The sequence below is a fragment of the Hyperoodon ampullatus genome (genome assembly GCF_949752795.1).
Source record: "Hyperoodon ampullatus genome assembly, chromosome: 18".
NCBI classification, from domain to species: domain Eukaryota; kingdom Metazoa; phylum Chordata; class Mammalia; order Artiodactyla; family Ziphiidae; genus Hyperoodon; species Hyperoodon ampullatus.
Window position 1 is genome coordinate 59765582 of NC_136931.1, and position 22018 is coordinate 59787599.

At 52.6% G+C, this 22018-nt stretch overlaps 2 protein-coding genes across 2 annotated transcripts; both read left to right on the forward strand.

The window, feature by feature from the left end:
- The first annotated feature begins 17191 nt into the window (after positions 1–17191).
- ZNF580 (zinc finger protein 580) lies at positions 17192–19532 on the forward strand. Its single transcript, XM_079723392.1, has 2 exons — positions 17192–17352; positions 18574–19532. The coding sequence occupies exon 2, from the start codon at positions 18586–18588 to the stop codon at positions 19102–19104; it is 519 nt and encodes a 172-aa protein (XP_079579518.1). The 5' UTR covers positions 17192–17352; positions 18574–18585; the 3' UTR covers positions 19105–19532.
- Positions 19533–20550: 1018 nt separating this feature from the next.
- On the forward strand, positions 20551–21189 carry ZNF581 (zinc finger protein 581; the record flags this gene model as incomplete). The annotated part of the gene is made up of 1 exon (XM_079723479.1): positions 20551–21189. Exon 1 carries the CDS (start codon positions 20596–20598, stop codon positions 21187–21189), a length of 594 nt encoding a protein of 197 aa, XP_079579605.1. The 5' UTR covers positions 20551–20595.
- Between the last annotated feature and the right edge of the window lie 829 nt (positions 21190–22018).

Consider the following 22018-nt stretch of genomic DNA (forward strand, 5'->3'; position numbering starts at 1 on the left):
AACCTTGTAAACAAATGCTCATAGCAGCATTGTTCATAACAACCCAAATGTCATTGACGGAGAAATGGATAAGCAAAATGTGGTGTATATCCATAAAATGAAATTTTATTTGGCCACAAAAAGGAAGGAAGTACTGATACCTGCCACAACATGGATGAACCTTGAAAGTATTCTGGTCAGTGAAGAAGCCCCTCCCCCCTTCCCTTTCCCGACTGGTAACCACTAGCTTGTTTTCTATATCTCTGAGTCTGTTTGTATTTTGCTATATACATTTATTTGTTTTATTTTTTATATTCCACATATAAGTGGAATTTGTCTTGTCATTTGTCTTTCTCTGACTTATTTCACTAAGCATAATATTCTCTAGGTCCAGCCCTGTTTCTGCAAATGACAGAATTTCATTTTTTATGGCTGAATAGTATTCCATTGTATATATATACCGCATCTTCTGTATCCTTTTGTCTGTTGATGGACGCTTAGGTTGCTTCCATGTCTTGGCTATTGTAAATAGTGTTGCTATGCACATTAGGGTGCATGTATCTTTTAGAATTAGTGCTTTTGTTTTTTTTCTGGGTATATATCCAAGAGTGGAATTGCTGGATCATATGGTAGTTCTATTTTTAGTTTTATGAAGAACCTTGGTACTGTTTTCCATAGTGGCTGCACCAGTTTACATTCCCACCAACAGTGTAGAAGGTTTCCTTTTTCTCCACCATTATTACCATTCTCACCATTTGTTATTTGTAGATTTTTTTGATGATAGCCATTCTGACAGGGGGGAGATGATATCTCAACATTTTGATTTGTATTTCTCTAATAATTAGCCATGTTGAACATCTTTTCATGTGCCTGTTATCCATCTGTACGTCTTCTTTGGAAAAATGTCTATTCAGGTCTTCTGCCCATTTTCTGATTGGGTTGTTTAGTTTTTTAATATTGAGTTGTATAAGCTGTTTATATATTTTGGATATTAATCCCTGTTGGCCAAATCATTTGCAAATATTTTCTCCCATTCTATAGGTTGTCTTTTTGTTTTGTTGATGGTTTCCTTTGCTGTGTAAAAGCTTTTAAGTTTATTAAGAGAGGGGCAAGATAAGGGTGTGGGATTAAGAGATATAAACTACTATTTATAAAATAGATAAGCAACAAGGCTATATAGTACAGCACAGGAAAATATAGCCGTTATTGTGTAATAACTTAATGGAGTATAATCTGTAAAAATCCTGAATCACTGTGCTATACACCTGAAACTGGTATAACATTGTAAATCAACTGTGCTTCAATTTTTTAAAATAGTGAGTGAAGCTGACACAAAAGATCACAGTTTATTACCCCATTCATATGAGATGTCCAGAACAGGGGAATCTATAGAGACAGAAAGTAGATGAGCGGCTCCTTGGGGCGGGAGGTGGAGTGGAATTGAGGGGGTAAGAACGTGACAGCTAAAGGGTGCAGGTTTTCCTTCTGAGGGGACGCAGCGTTCTAAGGTTGACTGTGGTGACCCTGCACATACCTGTGACGAATTGTACACTTTAAATGGGTGAATTATATGGCATGTGAGTTAGATCTCAATAAAGCTGCGAAAAAAAGAATCAGCTGAGGGGCTTCCCTGGTGGCACAGTGGATAAGAATCCGCCTGCAAATGCAGGGGACATGGGTTTGAGCCCTGGTCCGGGAAGATTCCACATGCTGCAGAGCAGCTAAGCCCGTGCACCACAACTACTGAGCCTGTGCTCTAGAGCCCACGCACCACAACTACTGAGCCCATGTGCCACAACTACTGAGCCTGCAAACCACAACTACTCAGCCCGCGCACCACAACTACTGAGCCTGTGCTCTACAGCCCGTGTGCCACAACTGCTGAGCCTGCGCACCACAGCTACTGAAACCCGTGCGCCTAGAGCCTGTGCTCCACAGCAAGAGAAACCCCTGCTCGCCGCAACTAGAGAAAAGCCCATGCACAGCAATGAAGACCCAGTGCAGCCAAAAATAAATAAGATTAAATCTTAAAAAAAAAGAATCAGCTGAACATGATGCTCTTTTAGGATCAACCTCTAATGATATTTAAAAGTTATAAGCCTATATAATAGGTGTATGCATGTTCACTATGTGATTATTTCAACTTTTCTCTGTGGTTGAAAATTTCTGGGAATTCCCTGGTGGTCCAGTAGTTAACACTCCACACTGCCAATGCAGGGGCCCCGGGGTTCAATTCCCTGGTCAGGGAACTAAGATCCCACATGCTGTGCAGTGTGGCCAAAAGATTAAAAAAGAAAAAAAGAAAGAAAGAAAAAAAGAAAATTGTCATAATAAAATGTGGGGTGGAGAGAGTTTGTAGATGACTTTTTTTTTTTTTTTTTTTTTTTTTTGCGGTACGCGGGCCTCTCACTGTTGTGGCCTCTCCCCGTTGCGGAGCACAGGCTCCGGATGCGCAGGCTCAACGGCCATGGCTCACGGGCCCAGCCGCTCCGCGGCATGTGGGATCTTCCCAGACCGGGGCACGCACCTGTGTCCCCTGCATCGGCAGGCAGACTCTCAACCACTGCGCCACCAGGGAAGCCCTGTAGATGACTTTTTAAATCTGATTTTTGAAAACGTCAAACCAATCCCATGGACAATTCTTATCAGACTGTAAGCTCCCTGAAGGCAGAGACCACGTCTGTATAATTTCCTGCTGCGTCTCTACCACCCACACTCATGTCTGGGGATTCAGTACTGAATACAGGTATTCAGTAGCCATGTATTGAATTAATGAGTCAATACCTAAGTGTGTGGATGAATAAGAAGATGGTGACTATGGCTGTCTGAAGTCCTAAGCCAACAGTCATCCTTAAATTGTAGATCATCCTCAAGCCTTCCTATTGGGTCTGCAGATTACAGTAATACTGACAATAATAACTAGTGTGTGTTTATTTATTTATTTTAAAATGGTATATGTGTTCACTCATTCAATAAACATTTCTTTTTTTAAAAAAATTAATTAATTGATTTTGTTTTGGCTGTGTTGAGTCTCTGTTGCTGCGCACGATCTTTGCTGTGGCCAGCGGGGGCTACTCTTTGTTGCGGTGCGCAGGCTTCTCATTGCGGTGGCTTCTCTTGTTGCGGAGCACGGGCTCTAGGCGTGTGAGCTTCAGTAGTTGTGGCTCGCGGGCTCTAGAGCACAGGCTCAGTAGTTGTGGCGCATGGGCTTAGGTGCTTCATGGCATGTGGAATCTTCCTGGACCAGGGCTCGAACCCATGTCCCCTGCATAGGCAGGCAGATTCTTAACTACTGCGCCATCAGGGAAGTCCCACTAGTGTTTACTGAGAACACACAGGGTCATATCCAGGTTTGTAGGGTGTGAAGCTTGTACAGCTTAGAAATACAAAATGTAAAATACAAAAAAAAAGTATACAAGAGAACATTTATTTAGCATGAGAAAATAAGTTGCAACCAATTATGAAATTCAAAAGGTGACAGTTACCACGCACAGCCCCCAAAACTGAAAAGCACATATAGATAGCATTTTAATTAGTTTACTACCTGACTCAGCTCTGTAATGCTTTCCCTCTATTTTCCTTGATTGGCTTTTTATATGACAACAATATTATAATATCATTTTCTGTAGAGAGAACAGAAAGTTTATCTGATCTTTCCTATAATGTGATTGGTCAAAACATTTCTTTACGATTAACTTAAACTTTAATTTCACATTCACAGTTATTTTAGTATTGTTGTCAAGTTTGGGAAACTTCTAAGCAAGTTTCCTTCACCTATGAATTTAAGGTTGCAGAGTGTTGCAAGCTTTTTTTAAAAAAATATGTTATTTATCCTTTAAAAAACTGTTTAAGTTGAAGCATAATTGATTTACAATGTTGTGTTAGTTTCAGTTGTACAGCACAGTGATTTGGAGACATATGTGTATGTATATATATATATATATATATATATATATATATATATATATATATATATTCTTTTTTAGATTCTTTTCCCTTATAGGTTATTACACAATATTGAGTAGAGTTCCCTGTGCTATACAGTAGGTCCTTGTTGGTTATCTATTTTATGTATAGTAGTGTGTATATGTTGATCCCAAGCTCCTAATTTATCCCTCTCCCCCCACACCTTTCCCCTTTGGCGACCATAAGCTTGTTTTCCATATCTGAGGGGTCTTTTTCTGTTTTGTATGTAAGTTCATATGTATCATATTTTAGATTCCACATATAAGTGATATCATATGATATATGTCTTTCTCTGTCTGACTTCATTTAATATGATCATCTCTAGGTCCATCCATGTTGCTGCAAATGGCATTATTTCATTCTTTTTTATGGCTGAGTGATATTCCGTTGTATATACACGGCCCATCTTCTTTAGCCATTCATTTGTCTCTGGACATTTAGGTGCAAGTTTTTTGTTTTTTTTTTTAAAGCAGTGACTAATCTTAAGTACTCTTTGAATTGTCAACACTCACTACCCAGGGAAAGCCTTGTGCAAGTGAGAAGCCTTGGAAGCTTAAGGTTCATTAGCTTCATGGTGAATCCACCTCTGCAGTTATGCTTAACTACTTTTGAGGGAAAGAATTACATCTGCTTTGCTATGTGTTAAGGAGAATCCCTGTAGATCAGGTTGGGAACCAGAGTGGAACCTGGATGTGATTGTCCTGCATGCCTCTTTTAGGAGCCTTGCTGTTACTATCTACTTCACCTATTTTAAAACAGAAAAACCACCGAGGTTCTGGGAACTGGGAACCAGGAGACCCTGGCTTGATTCCCATTTGGTTCCTGGTTGACTAGTTCTGAGCAAGTTCCTTCCCCATTCTTGGCCTCATTTCCCCCAGTCTGTGTAAGGAGGCGGGCATTTCCCGATTTCCTTGTCTGTCTCTGACACTGTCGGAACAAAAATGAAAGAAGAAACAGGAAACTCCTATAGAGAGTAATCCTTTTGGAATCCCACTTATTAGAGGTGGGCCCAAGTGCAAATTGGATCCTTCCTCTCTGGGCCTCGTGTTTCCGGCCAGAGCATTTTCGCAAAGGGCCTGAAATGGGCCGCTTTAGCACAGGGTCACCCCTTAGAAGTGCGGGGTCCCTCCTTTGCAGGGCCTTCCCTAAAAGCACTTCCCCATTGGCAGCCGTTTCCGCTCGGCCTGACCAGAGAGGCAGCTCAGAGGCAGCATGCATCGGTATTGAGCGCGGGGTGGGGGGGCTGATGGCCGATTTTGTGGAGTTTAGAGGAGGAGCCGATAAGTACAGAACCAGGGAGAAGGGGGACCATGGAGAAGTTGGCGGTGGATAGAGAGGCCAGGGTGGGAGGCAAACGAGAGGCAGCGTGTGGGTAGAGGGGTGGGGGTGGGGAACCATAGAGAGGCTGGCCTGGGTTAGAAGGGCCACGGGGGGCGGGGAAACGGAGGGAGGTGTGGGGAAGGGAGTTGGCCTCTGAAGGTGGGAACTAAAGACGCAAAAAAGACTCTCTGGTCGAGGGTTGGGGGTTGTGGCGTGTGGTGTGGGGTGTCGGGCCTCCGCGTCTCGCTTAGTCGCTGCCACCGTGCCCTTGAGCAATGAACTCCCTCTCTGCGCCTCAGTTTTCTCACTGAAAACTGAACGGATTAACCTCTTAGAGAAATTAAATAAAATCACGTATGAAAGTACCTAGCATAATAATGTCTTAGCACGGACAGTATGTAACACGTGGGTGGTAATGCTAATATATTTTCGCATGTTGACTCCCTTCTGCAGCTCTGAAATTCTTGAGGGCATTAAAATCAGGCATTTGAGCATGAACATCAAGATTTTGGAGGAATTTCTCAATCCCCACCGCCCCTTCCGTAGCTCAAGCCTCGTTCTTTCTCATGTAGATTTCAGCACCAGATTGATTGTTCCGTAGTCCCCCAGCTTCCACTCTCTAGCCCGCCAACATAAATAAGCAAACAGACCTTTCAAAAATTTGGAACTAATCTTGTCCTTTCCCAGCTCAAAATCCTTCCACAGCGAGAGGGCTTACCGCAAGACAAAAATCCCAACTCCTCTGCCTGGAGTTGGAAGCCCTAAATGTTGTAGTGCCCGCCAAGCTCTCCAGCCTCCTCTCTCATCATTTGAGACACACAACGTGTGTCACACCCCCACTGAAACACTCACACTTTCATTTCTCCAGGCGCCAGGTCTTAGGCTGGTCTTGCTGCCCAGAGTAACCTTTCCTGGGGGATCCTGGCCATTTTTTCAGGCCTTATTTCCTCCAAAAGCAACCTCTGACTCCTGCCTACCTCAGGCTCCCAGGCTGGGTGAGGCACCCCTTCAGGCTGCCATTTCCACCGGAATCTCTGTGAAGCCCTCACATGATAGTTCCCTGACTAGCTCCAGACTTTCCTGTGATGCCTGCAGCACAAACTCCATGTTCTTCAGTCTGGTCCTTGTTGTCTCCAGTCAGCATCGTCCCTGGCTGAGCACATGATGCTTAGTCACTCTGAAAGAAGAATAGTTGGGCTGTTTTCTGTCCTGGCTTTTGCCCCTACTTTTCACTCTGCTTGGAACTGCATTCACTGTTCCCAAGGCCTGGCTAACCCTCCTGTCCTCCAAGACTGAACTCAGATGTCACCTCCAGGAAAACTTTCCGATTATTTATTTATCTTTTAGTTTTTTGGCCGCACTGCACAGCTTGCGGGATCTTAGTTCCCCGACCAGCGATGAGCCCATGCCTCTTGCAGTGGAAGCGTGGAGTCCTAACCACTGGACAGCTAGGGGATTCCCAAACTTTCCAATTCTATACTCCTCCCCCAGTTGAGTCATGAGCCCCTTCTGGCCCCCTGGAGTGTGCCCTGTCATTGCACTTATGACCTTACATTGTAGCTGCCTGTTTGTTAGTTGGCCTCCTCTAGATTTGTCTGTCCAGTATGGTAGTCACCAGCCATACATGGGTATTGAGCGCTTGAAATAGGATTAGGTCAAGTTGAGATGTGCTGTAAGGTGGCAGCTGGCCACTACTAGCAAATACTGTTTTGAGAATGGCTGGTGGTGGCCTTGAGTCTGATGCAGTTCGGAAGATTCAAGTTCTCAGTGATGCAGGAACGTGTCTGAAACCACATCTACAGTGGCCACCCAGCTCCATTTTGGATGCCTGAACCATGGTGACTCCATTTTGATTTTTTTTCCTTTCACTTATTTATCTTTTAAATTAATTTTTATTGGAGTATAGTTGCTTTACAATGTTGTGTTAGTTTCTACTGTACAGCAAAGTGAATCAGTCATATGTATACATATATCCACTCTTTTTTAGATTCCCTTCCCATCTGGGTCACCACAGACCATTGAGTAGAGTTCCCTGTGCTATACAGTAGGTTCTCATTAGTTATCTGTTTTATACGTAGTGGTGTATATATGTCAATCCCAATCTCCCAGTTCACCCTCCTCCCCCATTTTGATTTTAAATGCGTTCTTTTCTTTAATGGTTAACACAGCTGTACAGTGTACATTTGACAGGCCATAAGACAGGCTGTTCTGGTTAGCATAAAGTTCAAGTCAAATCATGTATCAGCTAGAAGGACTTCCCCATTCCTCAACATATGAAAATTTCTTCCATCATAACTTACATCTTGATACAGAAAAATAAAAGGAAAAACAAAGAATGGTGGCCTCTCCATGACAGATGGGGAAACTGAGTCACCAAACGGAATGGTGTCACACAGTGTTTTTCAGATTTCCCTGGAGAAGGAACTTCCCTGGTGGACCAGTGGTTAGGACTCGGTGCTTTCACTGCCTTGGACCTGGGTTCAATCCCTGGTCGGGGAGCTAAGATCCCACAAGCCTCTCGACCAGAATTGGAATCCTACTGTTTCTAAGCTGCCTCATTAACATCTGGGGTTTGCTATGAAATCCGCATGGAATGCCTAATCCTTCTAGACAGTCTGTACTGAGGCAAGAAGGGGCTCTTCATGACTTTACAGGGCTCCTTGTGGGCGGGAGCTCGGAAGCCCAGCCTTCTGGCTTTGCCTTGCCAGCATCTACAGCTAACCTTGAGGGCTGTTTCACACTCAGGCAACTCTTTCCCTAAACTTCTTTTAGCTTCAATCCTGTAACTCTAGAGGGCCATAGAACAATTTCCCCATAATGAAGATATTAGAGATTTTTTGTTTGTTTGCACAGCGCAGCAAGCAGGATCTTAGTCCCCCGACGAGGGAAGCACGGAGTCTTAATCAGTGGACCGCCAGGGAAGTCCAAAATGAAGATATTGGGATGAGAAAGTGTAAAGACCTCCCCGCTTTAGGATTTAGGGTGTAATCCTGGCTCTGGCACCCCCTTGCTGTGGGACCATCAACGTCTCATGTAACCTCTCTGGGCCTCAGTTTCCTCATCTGCGAAGCACTAGGACTGAATTTGAGACAGCTTTTTGTTTGAAGTCCTCTTCTCGGGCTGTGTAAGATTGTTTGGGGACGCTGTCCGTCGTTGAGCTTGTCTCGTGAATGTCATCCCTACCTGCTTCTCCCAGGTGCTAAGGTGGAGGCAGACATTTCAATATTTTGGTCTCTGTCGCCCCCAGGAGGCTTAGGAGGGTTCCTTGTCGCAGCAGGTGTGCAATATAGATAACATTTGTTGCCTCTAAGGTAGAGAAAGGCAGGGACTACCTCGATCTGGTTGGCTCATGTTTTTACCCCCGGAAGCTGGCGTATGGGAGACACTAAACAAATATTTGTTGAATGAATGACAGAGATTCAGGCCAGCGGAACAGAAGGCACTTGGAACCCTTCCTTTGAGGGTTTGTGTTTCCGGCCGGAAGGCTTTCTCGTGAACCTCACCCCTCTCCTGGCTGGTCGGAGCCCTATGGCTCCACTTAGGGCTCCCGGAAGGTTTAATCTCTTCGCCTCCTGTATCCCGGGATCAGACTGTCGGAAGGCCTCTCCTCATAACGCACGGACAGCAAAGGCCATGCCTGGAGGAGGGGTCCAGGAGCACGAGGACGGGGGGCAGCCGGGGGTGTGTGTGTGTGTGTGTGTGTGTCAAAGACCGGACCCGACTGACCCATTGCGGGGACGATTGGGGAGGGTCGAGAAGGTTCGTGTCGGAGGACCCCTCGGGAACAGAGAAAAGGCAGAAACCAGGGAGGCCTTGGTGGGCTTTGGAAAGGGATGGTGGGGAGGTGGTGGAGTGGGTCGAATACAGACTCTGGAGATGAGAGACTTCTTTCTGGGCGGATGGAAACACTTAATGGTGTCGCAGGACCAGCATGAAAGGAAGAAATCTTGGATCTGGGCAGAAAAAGAAACTCGGAGAGTTTGGGGGAGGTCCTAGAAGAGAAGAGTGATACCCTGATGGGGAGGAATGGAGACAAGGGAAAAGGACACCCTACCCACCAGGGGTTTGAAAGAGGAGATGGAGGGCAATATAGTAAAGCATGGGTCCCACAGATTCTGGGGCGTGTAACACGACTCTGAGTGCACATCATAGGAATCGATTGATAGATGCAAGAGGCCTGTGCAAATCCCGGGAGCATGGAGATGTGGTAAAGTTAGAAAGTCCAGGGTTTGGGCACATGGAGAGAGGCCCATGGAAAGTCCCCCAGCCCCTTGGAGAGATGAGGGGTTTAAGGAGTAGGGGGTGGAGGATGACGTAGGTAAGCAAAGATTGGGGGATGCAGAGAGGTCCTCTGGTCATCTCAACCCTTAGCTTACCTCTCTGCACCTTCAGTCAATGCAGTTTTTCCTTCCTTTAGCTGCTTCTCTCATTCAAGGATGACCATGACTGGGACTTCCCTGGCGGTCCAGTGGTTAAGACTCCGCGCTTCCACTGCAGGGGGCGCAGGTTCGATCCCTGGTCAGGGAACTAAGATCCCACATGCTGCGCAACGTGCCCCCCCCCAAAAAAAAGGACGACCATGACTTTATTCTCATCAACTGTGGTTCCCCCGCCCCAGTCAAGTGCTCCTCCCACAAGTTGGCCCTTCCTCCTCCTCCTCTTTCTCTGGGCCTTCAGCCTCTGACTGGACGGGCATACAATACACCTACGCATACACAGTGCGAGTGGAGAAGCCCAATGACAAGCAGGAAGTTTTGCCCAGCGTACAGCTGTCCCGAGTGCCTGCAGGGCTTCCAGAATGCTGTCTGTCTCAAGGCCTATGGCCTCTCACATCTGGTCATCTGGGGCTTCATCTCTGAGACTTGTGGCAAGGCCTTCAAATGCCCCAGCAGTCTTTGCCAGCCTCCGCTCATCCACCGGGCTCCCTGTACCTGCTCCTTCTGCCCCCGGCGGGTCAGGCTTGCCAGGGACCTGGCTCAGCACGTCCTGATATATTAGGGCAGACTGAGTCTGCTCCTAATATGGGCACAAAACTGATGCCTTTGGGGAGCCACGTGCTGGGAATCTTTCCCAAGCTGCCAGCGTCCAGCTTGAGAGATGATGGTTGCAGAGCTAGACCCTGGCATCTCTAGTGGACAAGGCAACACCCTTTTCTGGACTGTTCTTGTTAAGACTGAATGATTTCCAGCCTTGGGGTGTGCTGCAAGTCTGTGGGTGGCAGGGGAAGCAGGGGAAAGTAGCAAGAAAGATGCCCTCACCTCCCAGGGCCATTACTGGTCTCCTTTTCCCCTTTAGCCTTACCCAGGAGGCAGGGACCCTGGGTTTTAACTGCACCGTGTGGGCTTTGTGACTGGTGGGCTCACTCTCTGGCCTCAATAACCCATTTGAAACTAGGGATGAATTCTCTCATCCCTGTCAGCGGCCAGATGGTAGCAATTTGCCAAATCTGCTGAGACATCTGTGTTCTTGTCTGGTTCTTCTTTGTTTCTTCCTCTCAGTTTTAAAACTGGGAATGTCCCGGGATGCATCTCAAACTCAGTCACCTATTTTGTCCTCACCTGTGCCCCCAAGCTCAAGTGGTCACTTACTGATCACCACACACATCCTACTGGGGCTTGAGGAAGCAGCTCAGGGTGATGCAAAAAGAGATGGGCCAGCTCCCATCACACTTCTGCCCCGTGTGCTTACAAACGTGTAAGAGCCTGTTTTACCTCAGGTAGCAGCGTGTCCTGCACTCGGAACTCTGCCCCTAAGTGTGTGGCCCCTGTGGGAAGGCATTCAAGTGCTCCAGCCACCGCAGCCAGCACCGGCTAACCCACCTGGGGTGGGATGACCACTTTCCAGGGGGTGGCCCAATGCATCCCGGTGTATTCATCAGGGCAGGACTTCCTGGCTGGCTGTGGAGCCTGAGGCCAGGAGTTCAGGTGTACTCCAGACCCGGATGTCACTTCCCTCCACCACTCCAGCCCTGTGGAGGGACTGGCATCATACAAGCCAGCCCCGACTAGCTGTGTGACCCAGGGCCAGTGACTACCCCTCTCTGGCCTTGGTTTTACCACCAACACGGAGAATGATACCTGACTCCATTTTCTTGCCATGTAACACATTAAATCACAAGGCCTGGGTTTCCTCAGTTGTCCCACCGGCTGAATAATTCTGGCTCTTTGTCTTTGCTGTGTAGCAGCCGACCAGTCACTAGCCCTTTCTGGTTTCAGTTCCTATTTGTAGGTAGACGGTCTATTTTCTCTCCTATTGAAGAGAGTCTTTCTTATTTTAGAACGACTAGTTCCTTCTCCAGCCCAGAAGGATAAAGTGACCTTTTTTTTTTTTTTAATGTGGAACATTTTTTTTAAAGTCTTTATTGAGTTTGTTACAATATTGCTTCTGTTGTTTATGTTTTGTTTTTTTTGGCTGCCGGGTATGTGGGATCCTAGCTCCCAGACCGGGGATCCAACTCGAACCCGCACCCCCTCTATTGGAAGGCGGAGTCTTAACCACTGAACTGCCAGGGAAACCATAGATAAAGTGACTTTTAAAGAAAAGTCACGGGGCTTCCCTGGTGGCGCAGTGGTTGAGAGTCCGCCTGCCAATGCAGGGGACACGGGTTCGTGCCCTGGTCCGGGAAGATCCCACATGCTGCGGAGCGGCTGGGCCCGTGAGCCATGGCTGCTGCGCCTGTGCATCCGGAGCCTGTGCATCCGGAGCCTGTGCTCCGCAACGGGAGAGGCCACAACAGTGAGAGGCCCGCGTACCACAAAAAAAAAAAAAAAAAAAAGAAAAGTCACAACTTTTCGGACAAAAAGACATCCCTTTTGTCTTCCCTCCCTCTGTATCTACCACGTCGCCAATGACTTTATATTGGCTTTTCTCCCCTTATTGCAGAGAAGTGAGGCGGGCAGACACCCGGAACCATTGTTCGCGGGTGTTTGTTTCCGGCCGGGGCTGATTTCTGGGTGCCGCGTCTGGCCGAGACGGAGGCAGGAGTGGGAGCCGTTTCCGAGCTCTCGGAGTCCATCACCCCGCGCGGCGGACTTCCTGCGGCCGCCCCTCGAGCCGCTTCCCACCGCGCTCGGACCCGAGAGACCTCCGCACCGCGGGCCGGCGCCGGGAGGTAGGCGCTGAGCTCCGGGCGACCGGAGAGGCCCGAGCGGTGCGTCCGCTGGGTCACTCGCTTAGACTCGCGGGCGCGGGGTGGAGAGGCTTTGAGCCGGTGAATTCCGGAGAAAGAACTTCATCTACTCGCCCGTCTGTCCTCCCCTCAGCCTCCCAACCTGTATCTTGACCCTGAATCTCTCTGGAGGCCATGGGCCCCTCTCTCCCTAGGGTGGTCCCCGCCCCTAAGCCGGCCCCCTCCTCTTCCTCCACCCCCGCCATCCCCATCCCGCGGCCTCAGCCCGCTTCTCAGGGACCGTCACCTGCTCACTGACGGGAATGGTGTTCGCTATGCGTGCACACGGAGGAGGCCCCTGGCTGGAGCCCAACCCCCACCCCACCCCGCAAGGCTTCAGTTGTCCCCAGTGTTTTCAGGTCTTCAAGAGCTACCCGCACCGCAGGAGCTACAGCATCTCCCACTCAGAACTCCGGCCCTTCGTCTGTGGCAAGGCCTTCAAGCGCCCCGGCGAGGTATCGCTTCATACGCCAGCTCCGGTTGGGTCGGGCTCACACCTGCCCGCTGTGTTCTGGCGTTTTCAGGATGCCGGGCAGCAGGCGCAGCACATTCTGGACCACTTGGCTGGAAGGAATTTCCTGGACCATGGAGAGACTGCAGGGGCTCCATAGAATCTCTTGTTTCTGGTACAGAAGGTAGAGGCTGGGGGTTTGGCCTCACTGTTCACTTGCTGTGTGACCTGAGGCTGCCACTCTGGGCCTCAGTTTCCTCATCCTGAAATAGGGAATGGCTTGTGGTTCCCAGCCATCCTGGCCAGGGGTGAGAAGCAGGAGTCTCTTGCTGAATCCCTGACTCTGCCACAGCCTCTGTTTATAGCCTGAGATAGATCCCCATACCATTCTGGAACTCAGTTTTCCAATCTGTAAGATGGGATAGAATGAAACATCCTTATCAGGTGAGCTGCGAACTCACCTAATAACGAAGGTAGCACCTACCACTCCATCACTTCTTTATAGCAACTGGTGGTGCCTGCTGAGACAGGTGCAGATAACGTTCGTTAGTTTTGATTCTTTTTTAATTGCGGGGGTAGGGCTGGAACACGAGGTGGGAGCCTTTCCTTTGCGGGTGTGAGTTATTGGCTGGAGTGCTTTCCTAGGGCCACGTCCCTAGGTCCCATTAGGGGGCTGTGAGATGCTATGTGGGGCTGGGATGAGGTGGATTGGCTGGGCCACCTCATGAAGGGCTTCAAATCCCGGGGTGAGGAACCTGGGAACTTGGTCCTGAGGGTCATGGGGGCCATGACGAGATTTTGTGCAGAGGTTACATATGAGACAGCTGTGAGAAGAGTGTCAAGGAGGGCGGGGGCAGTACTGGGGACCAAGACAGCAGGGAGAAGGCTGGTGCAGGGGCCCTGGGCAGGAAGGCGGGGCCAGAGCTGGGGCTTGGGGAGCTGGGGGGAACGTTGAGGATGAGGGCGGGACGGAACTTGGTGCCTCTGGCTTTGGGGAGTGTAGAAGTCGGGGGGGGGGATGAGGACGTTAGAGGTTCCAGACTGGTGTGGGTGCGGGGCTTCATCATGATCCTGTCCCAAGAGAGAAGCAAGGCTTTTTGTTTTGGTGGGGGGGGGAGATCATGCTTTACCTTTGGACGGGGTGACTGAATTCATTCATTCAACCAATATTGAACCGAGCCCCGACCCTCTCCCCAGACCTTTGCTAGGTTCTGAGGGTAGAATGTTGCCTAGGACGGAGCGGGAAAAGCAGGCGGTAAAGTAGCAAATCCAGAAACGAGCGAGACCACTACGGACGGCAGTACGAGAGGCGGAGGGGATGGCCTCACCTGCTCGCCACCTTGAGCTCTGATACAACCAGCAGCCGCTTCAGTGATGAAGGATCACTCGAGTTGAGGCCTGAATGGCCAGAAAGGGTGTGCCCTTGTGAGGGGCTGGGAGGAATATTCCAGAGGGCAGAACAGCAAACACAAGGCCCTGGAAGTGGGCCAGGTGGGCTGGGCGGCACTGTGGTGACGGCAGCTTCTGAGTTTTATTCCAAGTGCAGCAAGGAGGGTTTTAGGTCAGGTGATGACGCGATTCTGCGGGTTAGCGTAATTATACTGCTGCAGTGTTGCCATAGAGAGAAGGGACTGGGGGGGTGGGGAGGCTGTCATGGTGAGCTGGGGCGGTGGCGGCAGTGGGTTGGGGAGAAGCATGAGGTGCTTGCAGACAGTGGCCATGAGCTCTGACTCAGGGGTCAGTTAGAAGCACGTGCTGTCCAGCGGATGTATGACCTCAGTCTCAATCACATGACCTCTCGGAGCTTCTGTTTCCTCATCTATAAAATAGGTATCTGCATGGCACCTCCCTCCTGGGTCTGCTCTGAGGGTTCAGTGCATTTAGCGATGGCTGGCACCATAGGAAGGGCCCAATAAACGTTGGTCCTTGTCATTATTTCCAGAGTTCGGGGTCGGGTGGGGTGGGGTGGGCGTGGCTCTCATGGACAAAGCAAGTTTCATGGGTCTGAAACTCAAGAAAGGGATCTGGGTGGGAGACTCCTGTGGTAGTTGTCTGTGTAGCCCAGGATCTGTGTTGCCCCCTGGGGGACATTTGGCCACGTCTCTTGTCACAGCTGGGTGGGAGTGGGATTGAGGGGTGGGAGACGGTGCTTCTGGCATCCGAAGCCTGGAGGCCAGGGATGCTGCTCCACATCCTACAATGTACAGGACAGCCCCCCATAACAAAGAATGATCCAGCCCCAAAATGTCAGTAGTGCCAAAGTTGAGAAGCCTGGTGTAGACAGAAGGTGTAGTTACCCCTTTAAACTGTGCACACCCTCTCAGTTCACCAGTTTCCACTCTCCCTACTGCCCCCCACCCCATAAAATTACAAAAGAGGAAGAACCTCTAGGACAACAGTTTCCAGGAGTGAGCCATGCTTTAAAAAGTGCAGGGGAACAGCTGAAATTAATTTAATAACATACTTAACCCAGTCAGTATACCGAGTGTCATTTCTAAATGTTATCAACATAAAAGTCATTCATGAGATACTTTACACTCTTTTCACACTCAGTCTTCAGAATCTTTTAGGTGTCTTGCATTTACGACACATCTCAGTTCAGACCGGACACATGCCAAACGCTTAAGAGCTATCCGTGGCCAGTGGCTGCCCTTGAGGACAGTACAGTTCTGGAGGATCTTTAATTGAAGCCTTAAGATCACAGTTGTTGGGTCACTTGGAGGTTTCTTGAAGGTGTTCTAAGAATGCTTAATCAGTTTCAGTTTACTGTTGCCCCATCTAGAGACTTTTTTCCATGGCTGGCAATTTATGTGTGCATTTTCTGGCTTTTTAAATATTGCCCAGTAAAACATTAAGACATATCTGTGATCCAAACCAAATATAACTGTGCCCTCTCTGGCCCGCGGGTCTCCAGTTTGCAACTGGTTGAGGGTGGTTTAGGAGCTGTACCGTAAGGTGGCAGCGGTTAGATTTAGATTTAAATTAAGATAAATTAAATGCCATTTAAAATTCAGGTCCTCAAGCCCTAGCCACATTTCTTTTTTTTTTTTTTTTTTTTTTGCTTTTACGCGGGCCCCTCACTGTTGTGGCCTCTCCCGTTGCGGAGCACGGGCTCCGGACGCGCAGGCTCAGCGGCCATGGCTCACGGACCCAGACGCTCCGCAGCATGTGGGATCCTCCCGGATCGGGGCACGAACCCGCGTCCCCTGCATCGGCAGGCGGACTCTCAACCACTGCGCCACCAGGGAAGCCCCTTAGCCACATTTCTAATGAGCAATAGCCTCACGCGGCTAGTGGCCGTCCCAGTGGACAACGCGCAGATCATAGAACTTTTTCATCATCCCAGAAAGTTCTTTTCGGCAGCTTTCTCGGACGCACCTCTGGCCAAGCCGGGGTCATTGGTCTGGGCGCGACCTTAACGCCGGTTCTCTGCCTTCAGTGACCCCAGCTGCCTCCCCTCCCCAGCTGCAGCGGCCGCCCCCCCTCTGGTTCCCCCCACGCCACGACCTGCTCGTGGACACGCGCAGCATTCGCTCCTAGTTCACCGCGCAGCTGGAGGACGAGCTGCGGGCGACCCCCGGCGCTGCACTCGACGTTCCAACCTTCCGCGTGCGCCGCCTGCCCCAGGCCTTCCAGCGCTCTGGCCACCTGGCGCGGTCCGGCGCCGACCGCCGCACTAGGTTCCGGATCTGGCCTGGCTGCCCTGACCCTCTCTGGTCAACGCGCTCCTGCACCAGGACGCGGCCGCCGGACCTCGGTTTCCTCTCTGCGCGCGGGAGCGTCGGGTCCACCGCGCTTTGTGCCGACACCACCCAGACACTGTCGGTGCTGCTCCTTGCGCCTCAGTCTCCCCCTTCCTCGATGGGAAGAGCCACTCTTGCCCACCTCTGCATCTGGCAAGGTTTGGCCCTCTCGGGCTCTCGGTCTCCCCATTTGCCCAGCCGACAGAAACTTCCCTCTTCCCGCTCTGTTCCTCGTTTGGAAGGGGATGCAGGCGGGTCGGCCAGTGGGAAGAGGACGGATTGGGCGCGCCCGTTGCTTGTGGGACTTAGGGCAAAGTCATCCTCGCGTAGCCCCGTCTCCTAATCAATCTCTGTCTCAGAGAACGAACTGTTCCCATAGGGGATGGGAAGGGAGCGGGGGGCAGGGGGCGGGCTGTGTGGTTCCCGCGCGTTCGGCCCCTCTCCTTTCTCGCGATCCCTAGATACTCAAAAAAAGCGGGCCGTCAGAGCGGCGGGCTCTGGGGCGGCGGAACCTTCTTTGCGGCGCGCGCGTTTCCAGCCGGCGCCCTTTCCCAGGGACGCCGCCGCCCCTCGCACCCCCGCGCCCCCCGCGCCCGCGTCCCCGGCGCCGCCGGCCCGGAGCTCCCCCAAGCCTCGGTCCCGCCGCCGCCGGCACTCGCGAGGGGAAGCCCGGGCCGCTCGAGACCTCGGCTTGCTCCTCCGGACCCGAGAAGCCACTGCACCGGGTACGGGGGCCGGGATGGAGGGAGGAGCCTGGCTCCGGGACGGCGTGAGGCCGGGCAGGGCTGGGGGAGGGGCTGGTGATAACGGAGATGGGGGGGTGGGGCTGGGGCACGGCGGGGAAGGAGCCGGGGCTCGGGGGACAGGCAGGAGGGAGTGCGGGAGCGAGGGGTTCCTGAGGGCGTAGCGGAAAGGGGGACACAGGGGCCCTGGGGTTACAGAAGGAAGCGGAGCAGAGAAGCGGGGTCGAGGCGCTGTGCTGGGTACAGCAGGGATAGAAATGGGGACATAAAGATGCCAGATGCATGCAGAAGTGAGGGAGAAGGGGGCTTGGGAGAGGGACTCCGGGGCCCTGGTGTGTGTCACGGGGAGTGAGAGGAGGCCCCGAGGGATATAGAGAGGAACAGCAAAGATGTCAGTGGCTTATACCTGGGGGCTGGGGAGAGAGAGGGACCCTTGGGTGGAGATGTAGCAGGTGGCAAAGTTCATGGACCGTGGGCTACGTAGAAGGCCGGCAGTTGAGACGTCCTAGGTAGGCATACCTGAAATTTCGAGGACAGGTTAGGTAATGGGAGAGGATGTTGAAACCTTAAGGTGCTAAATGTAGGAACAGGATAGAGGAGCCCTGGGTGAAGAGTGGGGAATTGGGTTAGTGGGGCTCCGGGGATGTACCTAGAGAGGAAATTAAGAGAGGCTACAGCCGTATCCAGAGATGGGAGGCCTTCCAGGGAACCTAGTGGGGATGGAGATCTAGGAGGGTCTGGAGGCCAAGGAAAGGCTGCTGCGGTGGTCCTGGGGGGAGAGGATGCAACCTGAGCTGGGGCTGGGAAGAAGAGGAAGCGACCCATTAGAGAAATTCTGGAGGCAGGAGCCCTGGCGTGACATGAAAGAGGCTATGAAGATGTAAAGGGGAAAATAGGGTTGGAAATTGATTGGCTTTTGGGGTGGAGGAGGAGGGAAGTGGCTGGGTGAAGCCCTCTGGTCCAGCTGGGGGATGAGAGGAGGACCCGGGAGGAAAGGCAGGTCGGGGCCCTGAGATGCTGAGCTTAGTTGTAGAAGCCCCTGAAGCTGCTTGATGCAAGTAGAGCGATCTGGCCTAGAAGCAGTTTCTTTTTTTTTGTAGGGAAGGTAGGTCAGTGGTACAGAGAGGGTAACAAGCAGTGAGAATTGGTACACTCTCCCCAGGAAGTGGCGATTTTAACTTCTCTCCCCTCCGCCGCTCCCAGCTGCCGCTCCAGATGCTGCTGCTGCCGCCGCGGCCACCCCACCCTCGGTCCTCCTCTCCGGAGACCATGGACCCGCCGCCCCCCAAGGCTCCCCCTTTCCCCAAGACGGAAGGCCCTTCCTCCACTCCTTCCTCGGTGGCGGGGCCCCGACCCCCGCGGCTGGGCCGTCACCTGCTCATCGACGCCAACGGGGTCCCCTACACGTACACGGTGCAGTTGGAGGAGGAGCCCCGGGGCCCGCCACAGCGCGAGGCACCGCCTGGAGAGCCAGGCCCTCGCAAGGGCTACAGCTGCCCTGAGTGCGCCCGGGTCTTTGCCAGCCCTTTGCGGCTGCAGAGCCACCGCGTGTCGCACTCGGACCTCAAGCCCTTCACGTGCGGCGCCTGCGGCAAGGCCTTCAAGCGTTCCAGCCACCTGTCGCGGCACCGTGCCACGCACCGTGCCCGCGCCGGCCCACCGCACACCTGCCCACTCTGCCCACGCCGCTTCCAGGACGCAGCGGAGCTGGCGCAGCACGTGCGCCTCCACTAAGTTACAGACCCGGCCTGTGCTGCCCGGCCCCTCTCTGGGCCACCACGTCTGACCCACACAGCGTCACTCCCACACACATTCCCTTACTCCGCTGAGGTTACTGCCTTACCCTGGGCCTCAGTTTCCCCAACTATCTAAAGGGAGAAACATTCCTTCTTCCCTCCCTCTCTAGCTGTGTGATGTAGACCAAGTCGTTGCCCCTCCCAGTGCCTGGGAGCCAGTCGGAGCCCAGTTTCCGCCCAGCTGTGCTGTGTGAGCCTTTGCAAGCGGCGTAACCTCTCTGAGCCCTGGTTGTCTGCTCCTAAGTGGTGAACGGTTGTCTGCGTGGAAGATTTGACAAAAGCACGGGCACGGTCTGGCTTATTTCTGTGTCGTCCCATTTCCACCCACCACCCTCACCCTTTACTCAATAAACATTCCGCACTCCATTTTAGGGCTCTTATTTGAGTGTGGGGGCGGTGGGGGCGGACAGGGTGAAGCAGGCAGCGGGGTTGGGGGATGGAAACCGGACCATAAGCACCTGGGAACCTTCATCTCGGCCTGTGTTTCTGGCCGGAGCCGTTTCCCAAAGGCCCAGGCGCCCCGCCCCCACCGCTCTCCCCGGGACCCTCTTCTCTTTACCCTGGTCTTCTCTCCCCTTACCCGGCGCCGCCAGCTCTGGGGGGACACCCTGAGGCCACCGACCCGCCGCCATCCTCAACCACGAGAGTAGCCCGGGGCCGTTCCGGAGTCGCCCGGACCCGAGAGGCTGCTGCACCGGGTACGGGGGCCGGGAGGCGGGAGGGAGCCGGAGAGGGCCGTAGGGAGGGGCGGGGCCGGGTGAGCGGGTACCTGTGCGCTGGGCGGGGAGGGGCTGTTCCGACGGCTCGGAGGGGGCGCTGCCGAGAACTTGCGTAGAGAAGCTTGAAGGCCCGGGCCGCGGGTGGAACCCTAGAGAGCGCTGGGACACTGCCAGGACCGGGGGGTGGATGGGCGCGGACTGGAGAGAACCAGCAGGTAGCCGGGCGAGGGGAGGTGGGCGGGTTAGGACATGGGGTTCCCAAAGTGACAGCCCATTTGAGAAGGTCTGAGCGCATATAGGGGGGTAGGAAATGCTTCTTGGTGGAAAATGTAGGATGGACTGACACCCAGACTGGGATCAGTGGCGTAGACAAGGGAGAGGCCTGGAGGTCTATTAGGTGGGGCCTGCGGGCAACCTGTGACCTGAGGGGGGCACAAAGCGGAAAGATAGAGTAAAGAGAGCCTGTGCGTACAGTCGGTGGTGGAACAGAGTCGGAGAGGTTTTTCAAGGAGGGGGTGCGTAGGAGCCTTACAGAGGGTCACAGAGTTCAGGGCCAAAGGACTGGAGAGGAGATGGGGGATGGGGGTTGCAGAATTCCTGAGTAGGTTACATAGAGAGGGGAGAACAGAGCCCGTGGGTCTGAGCTTCCCTCCTCTACTGTAACCTTCTCATCCTCTCTCCCCTCCACCAGGCCTCAGTCACCCCTCCGGATGCTGGTGCTGCCGTCCCCCTGCCCCCAGCCCCTGGCGCTTCCCTCCGCTGAGGCCATGGAGGCGCCTCCCCCTCGGACAGGCGGGTCCCCAGAACCCGGACCTTCCTCTTCCACAGGATGTCCCCAGACTTCGTCCCCTTCGAGGCCCAACCACTACCTGCTCATAGACACCCAGGGCGTCCCGTACACTGTGCTGGTGGACGAGGAGTCTCAGAGAGAGTCCGGGCCCGATGGGGCTTCGGCTCAGAAAAAGTGCTACAGCTGCCCAGTGTGCTCCCGGGTCTTCGAGTACATGTCTTACCTTCAGCGACACAGCATCACCCACTCGGAGGTCAAGCCCTTTGAGTGTGACACCTGCGGGAAGGCATTCAAGCGGGCCAGCCACCTGGCGCGGCACCATTCCATTCACCGGGCGGGTGGCGGGCGGCCCCACGGCTGCCCGCTCTGCCCTCGCCGCTTCCGAGAGGCGGGCGAGCTGGCCCAGCACAGCCGGGTCCACTCCGGCGAGCGCCCCTACCAGTGCCCGCACTGCCCACGCCGATTTATGGAGCAGAACACGCTGCAGAAGCACGCTCGGTGGAAGCATCCCTGAGCCAGGCTGCGGGGTACCTCAGGTACCATGGGATTCTGGGGGGAGCGTGGACTCCCGTCGCCCTCAGACAGCCGGGAGCGCCAGAGGCTGGGCTGCGGGGGCCCTGGACACAAACACAGGACCCCGCCGTGGGGAGGCTGAGCCCTGCCTTGAGGAGTAATCTTCGGGTCCTCAGCGTTTTGGAGATAAGGATGGGAAGAAGACCTCCCGTGTACAGAGTGGAGTCCTCCAACCTCAGAGACATCAGCGAGTCCACGGCCGAGCCCTGGCTGGAGGGTAGGGAGCAGAGTGGTGTGTGTGGAAGTTCTCGGGCCTGAAAACCCGTGGTTGGGGGCCATCAGGAATCTGCAGCATCTTGCTGAGGCCCCCCTGCGATGCTGGGGGAAGGGGCCCCAGACCTGCTTCCCACTCCCCAGCCAGGGCCTGAGACTGGACACTCACTAAACACGGGTTCCACTTTGAGCGTGTGAGGTTTTGGGGGACCGTGTCTCTGCCGACGGCCTAGCACAGAGACTGAGCAAGTGCCTGGCCCGCTTGGGCCTTGGCTTGCCTGGGAAGGTTGGCCTGCACTGGGGTTTGTCCTTGCTTGGCTCCTGACCACCTGTGTCCTATAGGCCGAGTGTTTCTAGATATTTCTTTTTTTTTTAAACCACGATCCATTGTAAGAAACATTTTGTATGGCAACCCCGTATAGATACACAATATATGCAAAACAAAGGTTTAACAGTAGTTACCTCTGCCATGTGCAGATCTCTGGTTTTTTCCATCTACTTTTTTTTTTTTGACTGCCAATTCCAGATTTCATTCTACCATATTATCTGCGCGTGAA

Coding starts and splice junctions, on each gene's coding strand:
- ZNF580 (XM_079723392.1), top strand. CDS start 18,586: ATGCTGCTGCTGCCGCCGCGGCCACCCCACCCTCGGTCCTCCTCTCCG.